The sequence below is a fragment of the Cygnus olor genome, chromosome 7 (assembly GCF_009769625.2).
Source record: "Cygnus olor isolate bCygOlo1 chromosome 7, bCygOlo1.pri.v2, whole genome shotgun sequence".
Classification (NCBI taxonomy): Eukaryota; Metazoa; Chordata; class Aves; order Anseriformes; family Anatidae; genus Cygnus; species Cygnus olor.
In genome coordinates this window covers 38,438,310-38,446,521 of record NC_049175.1, presented here as the reverse complement: position 1 = coordinate 38,446,521, position 8,212 = coordinate 38,438,310, and the positions used below count along the sequence as shown (strand labels likewise).

General features: G+C 58.0%; 1 protein-coding gene across 4 annotated transcripts; it reads right to left on the bottom strand.

The window, feature by feature from the left end:
• Positions 1–2,887: 2,887 nt before the first annotated feature.
• LOC121073407 lies at positions 2,888–7,787 on the bottom strand. 4 transcript variants are annotated; one of them, XM_040564257.1, is made up of 5 exons: positions 7,542–7,785; positions 6,761–6,911; positions 5,183–5,329; positions 3,889–3,965; positions 2,888–3,586 (listed from the first exon to the last, which is right to left on the bottom strand). In XM_040564257.1, exons 1-5 carry the CDS (start codon positions 7,683–7,685, stop codon positions 3,446–3,448), a joined length of 660 nt encoding a protein of 219 aa, XP_040420191.1. In that variant the 5' UTR covers positions 7,686–7,785; the 3' UTR covers positions 2,888–3,445. The 4 variants fall into 4 exon arrangements, with proteins under 4 accessions (XP_040420191.1, XP_040420192.1, XP_040420194.1 ...); XM_040564258.1 differs by lacking the exon at positions 7,542–7,785 and adding an exon at positions 7,083–7,269; XM_040564260.1 differs by having other exon boundaries at positions 2,888–3,965; positions 5,179–5,329; positions 7,542–7,787.
• Positions 7,788–8,212: the final 425 nt, after the last annotated feature.

The following is an 8,212-nucleotide window of genomic DNA, read 5'->3' as shown; positions in this document are numbered from 1 at the left end:
ACAGAAATTTCCCTCCTGCAGGGTACCACACACTAACGTTCCGATTCTGGAAAATGGGGGCGTACTGCCAAGCACTTTACCGTGCAAGGGCTACCGTACACCAAATTTCCCTGGTGTACTGCCAAGCACTTCCCCGTGCAAGGGCTACCGTACACCAAATTTCCCGAGACGCTTCCTTTCTCTCTCTTATCTCACGCTTCGGCTGTCTCCGGCCACGCCCCTCGCGGAGCTACGGAACCGCAGATCAGGACTCTCCACACTCGCTTCGTACAAAAGTATGTCTCAGTCACACATCACACGGAGTCCCACCCGACCCCCAAGGCAATACTTAATATTTCTTACCTTGGTCTCTGCACAGAGTTACCGGATCAATTCCTAAACCCGGAGTGCCTACCTTCTTCCCTTCCCCGCTACTTCATGGATCCTGCCTCTTTAATCAGTCTCGGGCCCTCTGTCAGCCCTCCCCAGAGCTGCCTCTAACAGATCCTACTAGTTGTTACCTCAAAAAGAAGGACGTACCGATCTCTACTTGGAAACGCATCAGTCCGTAGACTCTTAACCACCTAAAGACCCCTGCAACTGACTGAAGGAAAACCAAAGCACTTACCCCAAAGCGCAGCCCAGGCAGAATGAGCTCTCTGATGGCATGCCTGTGACTCAATTACCATTAAGCTCTGCCTGGAACCCAAACCCAATCACCTGGGAAAGGGGAGGGGCAAAGCACGAGAAAGTAGAAAGAGAGCAGGAGGCGCAGCAGCTGTTTTTCTTTGCCTTTATTTTTTTCTAGCTTATCTGAACAGCATGCAGAGTGCAGACAGGAGAACTGGTGTCTGTCTAGCAGCAACAATACCAATGCTTTTGCTTCAGCTTTGGATATTGAAATGACAATATGAGAAAGCAAGTTACTGAAGCTAACTGGAATGAGCTCAACCCTTCTTCTACACGGGAAGAAAAATCTAGCAGCATAACAGATGACACCCCAAAAAAAAAATCAATGTAGTACCATCACTCGCAGGAAAAAAAACTGCGCATGCGCGGACCAGCGCCGCCTGCAGTACCCGCTTCTCGCCGGCAGGGGGCGGCAGAGGGCGCCCGGGGGCGCCACCGCGCATGCGCGGACCAGCGCCGCCTGCAGTGCCCGCTTTTTGCCGGCAGGTGGCGGCAGAGGGCGCCCGGGGGCTCCACCGCGCATGCGCGGAGCAGAGCCGCCTGCCGTACCCCCCTTTGGCCGGCAGGGGGCGGCAGAGGGCGCACGGGGGCGCCACGGCGCAAGCGCGGACCAGCGCCGCCTGCAGTATCCGATTTTTGCCGGCAGGGGGAGGAAGGGAGCGCCCGGGGGCTCCACCGCGCATGCGCTGTCCGCGCCGCCTGCATTACCCGCTTTTCGCCGGCAGGGGGCAGCAGGGAGCGCCCGGGGGTTCCACCGCGCATGCCCGGACCAGCGCCGCCTGCAGTACCCGCCTCTGGCCGGCAGGGGGCAGCAGGGAGCGCCCGGGGGCGCCACGGCGCAAGCGCGGATCAGCGCCGCCTGCAGTACCCGCTTCTCGCCGGCAGGGGGGGAAAGAGGGCGCCCGGGGGCGCCACCGCGCCTGCGCCGCCCCGCGCCGCCTGCAGTACCCGCTTTTCGCCGGCAGGGGGCGGCAGAGGGCGCACGCGGGCGCCAAAGGGCGCACGCGGGCGCCAACGCGCATGCGCCGTCCCGCGCCGCCTGCAGTACCCGCCTTTGGCCGGCAGGGGGCGGCAGAGGGCGCCCGGGGGCGCCACCGCGCATCCGCGGACCAGCGCCGCCTGCAATACCCCCTTCCCGCCGGCAGGGGGCGGCAGAGGGCGCCCGGGGGCTCCACCGCGCATGCGCGGAGCAGAGCCGCCTGCCGTACCCCCCTTTGGCCGGCAGGGGGCGGCAGAGGGTGCACGGGGGAGCCACGGCGCAAGCGCGGACCAGCGCTGCCTGCAGTACCCGATTTTCTCCGGCAGGGGGAGGCAGGGAGCGCCCGGGGGCTCCACCGCGCATGCGCCTCCCCGCGCCGCCTGCAGTACCCGCTTTTCGCCGACAGGGGGCGGCAGAGGGCGCCCGGGGGCTCCACCGCGCATGCGCGGACCAGCGCCGCCTGCAGTACCCGCCTTTCGCCGACAGGGGGCGTCCCGAGGTGAGCAGGCACAGCTTCCCACACCATTTTCCCAGAAGCAGCACAAACGAAAACAGCAGAAATTTGCACCCCACGCCGCCTCAGGGAGGCCTCAGGATCTGCCTTGGGCAACGTGCCGCTCACGGCTGGGAAGCTGACCGACGGCAAGCTGAAACAGTACATTTTTTACCAGGATAACAAAGGCAGGGAGATAATAATAACGAACCCAACATGGGCAACGGGAAGCTCTGAGCCCAAGGACCACAACTCCCGGCTTGCTGGGGGAGAAGGTGCTCCTGGCGGCTTGACACTGCGGACGCCGCGGAGCCAGCCCCGGGCTTCCTGACCCGCAGCCCAGCACCCGCAGACCCGTGCCTGCCACCCCGTGCCATCCCTGCCTGGCCTTTCCCTGCCCCAGCCGCCAATCCCGCGGGACCCGGCCTCCGCAACGCCATCCCCTGCCCTGGGGGTCCTGCCGGGAACCCCCAGCCCCCCCCCACCTGCGCTTCTGCAAGCAGCCCCCACCACACAGAGCAGTCCCCCCCAGCCCGGGGAGCAAAGACAGCACCGAGCTGCCCTCCCGGTCCCGCAATAGGCAGCTGCCCCCCCACCCGGCAGGGCTGGCCCCGCACCCCGGACGACGGACACGGGGCCACCCCCCCTCCGGGCCCCTGCCCCCTCCACACCCACCCCGCTACGGAACCTGCACCCACACGCAGACGGTGACAGCCACTTACCGGGGCGGCAACCACCAAAGGGGGCACGGGCCGGAAAGCAAACTTTATTAAACTGCTGTGCAGGACTCCCGGGAGGGGGGCTGCGGTGGGGCTCCCTGCCCGGTCGTTCTCCCCTTCCCCTGGCGGGCAAGGCAAAGAGCGGCGTCCGTCTGTCCACCCGTCCGTCCCTGCGTGGGGAGCGGATGCTGGAAGTGGGCTTCTCACTATCGCTGCTTTGGGTAGTTGCGGAGTAATTGCCTGAAGTAACTAGGCCAATTAAACTCATATTCACCTTTTAAAGAAAGCGTACAGCACTGAAGAAGCTTTCAGGGTGGAGGGCAGCTGCGCTACCTAAGCGTTCCCTAGGCCTCCAACTTCACATGCTATCGCACCAGGGGAACGCGGTGTGCTGACTCTAAGGAACAGGACGGAGCGTAAGGCGGAGTGGAAACACCACGGATAGGCTCTGCGACCAGATGGGGACCCGATGCTCTTGTGCACACTGAGACCGATAAGCTGCACGTTTGCTACCCTGAGTCAACGACCTGTCATGTTTTTAACAAAACACTGTACTCTAGGGAACTTTTGCTCATTCTAGTATCATCATAAGATCAAAACACGCCTCCATCCCAAAAGCTCCGTGCCTCCAAGGTGCGACCACTGAGCGCTGAGCACGCGTGCTCGCTTGCTTTCGCGGACAGTGAATTTACCGCCGGCGATCCAAAGAACCTGTGTCCTTGTTGCTGTAATAAATTGCTGTTCAGTGCATTGTTCCTAGCCGTGACAGTTCTCATTGAACGCGACTAGAGAGAGGGTGTGCTACGTTATTTAGGTGAACCCGTGACCGTGATAGTTCAGTACCCTGAATCCGACCAGAACCGTAACAGTTAGTCAGCTATGCCCCTTAACGCGACAGTATTTCATAGGCAAAAACATTAAGCCTAAGATTTCTCATGCCTAAGGCCCTGGGGGGCAGGCAGAGAAGGAACCCGAGACTCTCAGCCATGCGACTCCTGAGAATCGCAGCTTACAGTTAGTCAGTCATTGTCTTCTGGTCTCACAGGATGAGGCAGAGGTATAATTAATTCCTTCTCCATCTCTCTGGAAAGAGCTTTTCTCCTATCTGTGACAAAGGAAAAAAAAAAGTTGTGATCATTACACAAAGCCACACTCTGTGAATTCACTACTACAGTTAAGATCATTTTTAGTCAAAAAACACCTCGGCAGCAATGTTACCACTGCAAACATAGCGCTGCAAGAAAAATTCAACTCCAGATAAAGGAAAGGGCGAGCTAAAAGCACGAATGACGTGACCAAAGGCAACTGCAGCAACCATCTGGTAGATGGTTGTCCACAGCCCTCGGATTTCATGGTCGTCTTTGCTGACGAATGAATCCTGGAAGAACAAAAAAAGATACAAAACGTGTCCAGAAAAGCCTTTGGGGAGACTGCTGAAAGGAAAACCAAACCAAAAAACTAGGAACAGCAAGCGGCCTGTACGTTGGTTCTGTTAACAGAGTAACGCTAACGTACTAGAAATTTCCGCGTTCTTTGCCCTCTACCTTGAAAAAGTCACCCAATTCTGTCAGTGTTCACCGTCGCCTTTTTTTTTTTTTTTTTTTTAAACTTTCACGTGGACATCCGAGGAAAACATTTTGAGTCCCTGTCATCAAGGGAGAAGAGGAGAGAGAAAAAAAAAGAGAGGGATGAGGGGGGAAGAAGCGCGGCCATTCCTTTCCTCGGTAACGCGAGCAAAAAGCTCAGGTGCTCAGCAACGACGTGCTTTGAAAGACAAAACACAGAAGAAACTGCACGTTATTTAATCTCAGCTGTAGAGTCACGTGTATTTGTACCTGCTCATTTATTCATCCGCCAGTTTATTTCGCTACAGACGCTACAGAACGTAGAGACTGCGAGGTTACTACTACCTTTTGTAACCGATGCGGTCTTCGGTAGGAACAGCTATCTAAAAGAGCCAACAAAATCCTGTCCTGGTTTCAGTCAGGACAGAGTTAATTAACTCTGTCCTGACTGAAACCAGGACAATCCCCTTCGTCGACAGCCATCTGGACTTTTATCGTCTAACAACAGTCCTACAAACTTCCCCCAGGATGCTCAACTTCAGAAACTTTCCGTTCCACTTGAGGCAGAACAAGCCCTTACCCTGGACACCTTCACCTGGCTCTCCACTGCTAGCAGGGTAGCGCTCTGATACCGTCCAGTACGCGCTGCAGCCTGCTCGCTTACGCGTATTTACTGCGGCCTTGTTCGGTACGCTCACAGAGAGACCCATGAAAAATCCACCCTTTCTTTGAGAAAAGTAAATAAATACATACATACGTACGACACGGTAAGGAAGAAAAGCTGAACACACGGGATGCAGTCCTTTGCCGAGGGGCACATCCAACATCAGCACAAGGAGCTTTGGGGCACGTGAGCGATCATCTACACCAGCCATCGGGACAAGGCAAACGGACGCACACGAGCCTCGATTTAAAAACAAAAACAAAAAACAACACGTTAAGTTCCTTTACAGCTTATGGAAGTAACAACCTACAGCTTAGATGCAGTTGGATTGCATCAGCTTAGGGACTGCCTCCTTCAAAATGCACAGGGGGGTGGGAAAACCAGTCTCGAAAACCTGTTGCCTAACAGGAGACTGTTGCCTGCTCCTCCATAGGCTACGTTCTTCCAAGCATCGTCCTGTTCCTGGATTTTACCAGCCACAACGCGATGGTCCCACCGGCATGAGTCGGGGACGCTTCGCACGGGGTTTATTCGACGCTGAAGTAAGTCTTCTGCGGGTATAAGTAACGCGGCACGAGATGGAAAGTAAGCTAAGGTACCATCTGCGGCACAACGCTTGTGCGATATTGGACCTGAGGGGACCAGTCAAAGCCTGCAATAATCGCTGAACGGGTGGGTAAGCAGGGAGCCCTACGGGAAACAGAGCTCGTGTTCTGCGAAGCTCTTTTCCCGTCCAGAAGAGGACCTTTTCTATTCAGCGTCTTTACTGAACTTTACGCTACTTCCTATTCGCTTTGGCAAGTTAGCCTCCGTAGAAGCCAAGAGATTTTGAACTGCCAAGCACCATTTATAGTTCTTGTTCTCCGACGACAGGGAATTTCAATCGGGGCGCTAGTTAATAGGAAAGTCTGGCTCTGTTTCACGCAAATCAAGTACCTAAACCACAGACAGGAGTCTGCAGAAAGAATACTTTAAAAGGTGAATTTAAAGAGAGGGATAATACTCACTTTTCCAAAATTTCTGCAACGACTGTGGCAAAAAAGGCTGAACCAGGGACGTCTCTATCATCCCCTCTAGGATTTAGCAACTCCATACAGTTAGGGGTCAAATACCACAGCTTCAACGCAAGGCAGACAGGGACCTCGAAGGTCACGTTTCTGTCTGCGCACCGAGTTCTGCTGGAAAGACCCCCAGCCGCTCAATTCCCAAGCAACTTTGCCACGGCCAGCGCTTACCTGGAGTTTTGCTTTCTCTCGCTGCTCAGTACGGGCCCAAGGCCTCTTTTATTGCACACAGTTCAAGCAAAACTCTCGGGACGTAACCAATGGACAGACAGAAATTGCCTCTCACGTCTGTCTTGACCGACCACAACCAGCGTTCTGGAAAGCCCCGCAAGCCCCGGTTTATTTCTAGGACAACTCTGAAAGCTGAGGCGGGGCAAAGTTTAGCCTCTCGTACCACAGACTGAGCAACAAAGAGACAGAGCTCGACAGGCCAATTCATTCTAGGTCTAAGAAGCTCCTACAACTTGGCAGGTGCTACGCGGCTTTCCTTTGCGCTTCCCCGCACCGAGCGGTTCGCGCTTCAGCGCATTCGATTAAGCCTTTGAGCCTGGGCTGCAGGAAGTTTACGAGCACGCCTCGGTTTCACCCAAAGGTTGCTGCGACTTACCTGCACAGCTGGGACAGTCGGGCTGCTCTTTCTCCTGGGAAACCCGCGGCTGCAGCACGCCAGCTGCAGCTTTCCTCGGTGTAGCCGGTGCGCCACCTTCGCTCGGCAACAAACCCCGCAGGGGTCCTAGCGGCAGGGAGCTGCTTCTGCCCTGGTGAGCCGCAGAAAAAGGAGAGAGCCGGCTGTCAGCACGCGGGAAGAGGAAAACCTCCGAGGCGCAGCCCGGCGATCAAGCGCAGCGAGGACCCGCGCCCGGCCGCCGCAGCCCCCACCCCTCCCGGCCCGACGCTCCGGGGAAGCACCCCCGAAGACTCTCGCTCGCCTCACCGCCGGCGACCGCGCTCGCAGCCAGCGGCGACCTGCGCCTCCCGGCGCGCACGGCCCGGCCCCGGCCCCGGCCCCGGCCCCGGCCCGGGGAAAGACCGGCCGCGCACCACAGAACTACAGCTCCCAGCATGCCTCGGGACGGCACAGTCCATCCAACCCAGAGGGGAGTCGGCCAAGCGCACACAACCGCCCCCCCCTTCTCTGCGCCGCCCCCCCACCCCCGCACCGCCTCCCGCCGCTCCGCCCCCCTCTCCCCCAGCCCCCCGAAGCCCCGCGCGGTGCAGACCCCGCCGCACGCCCCGTCCGGTCCGGTCCGGTCCGGCGCGGCGCCGCCCCCGCCCCGCACAAGGGCCGTTTCCGCAGAAGCCGCCGACCGCGTGGCGCCCCGACCGCCCGCCGCCTCGCCCCCTCCCGGCCCGGCCCGGCCCGGCCCGGCCCGGCCCCGACCACCAACCTCGTTGCTGCACCGCGCCTCGCCGGCCCGAGCCCGGTCCGGCCCCGCAGCCTCCGCCCATAGTGCCGGCAAGCCCTGCACGGCACTTCCGCCCTGGGTTCCTCCGAGCCAATCACGGAGCGTTTCCGCCCTCAGGGAAGGCATGTCTGGACATCACTTCCGCCCTCAGGGTTCCCAGCCAACCATGGTGTACTCCTGCCCTCAGTGAAGTCTCGCCCTGACGCCACTTCCGCCCTCATGGTACAGCCAATCATGGAGCCGCTTTGGCCCTATGTTAAGGTACGCCCTGACGTCACTTACGTCCTCGGCTCCTTCCCATTCACGTAGCCGCTTCCGCCCTTAGTAGGGGAGGTACCCTCCCCCGGGTAGACCTGGCAGCCGCCCTCACCGCAAAAAAAAAAAAAAAAAAAAACAACGGTAGAACTGGCAGCCGCCCCCCCAAGGAAACAAACAAACAAACAAACAAAAAAGAAAAACAAAAAAAAACCGCATAGTCCTGCAGTCCCGCAGTCCAAAAATGCCACAAGGCCATAAATGCATAGAAGTATGCATTTAGCATACTGCATAGCATCTGCGCTGTAATCCTGCAAAAATCGTAAGGGACCCAGATCCACAAAGCAAACACAAAGTAACATTGCCATCCTATCCGTAAACATGCTGTAACAATTACT

Coding starts and splice junctions, on each gene's coding strand:
- LOC121073407 (XM_040564257.1), bottom strand. CDS start 7,685: ATGCCTTCCCTGAGGGCGGAAACGCTCCGTGATTGGCTCGGAGGAACC. Junction 5,330..6,760: donor CGACTGTCCCAGCTGTGCAG/GTAAGTCGCAGC, acceptor TTTTAAATCGAG/GCTCGTGTGCGTCCGTTTGC. Junction 3,966..5,182: donor TCTTCCTTACCGTGTCGTAC/GTATGTATGTAT, acceptor CCTTTGTCACAG/ATAGGAGAAAAGCTCTTTCC.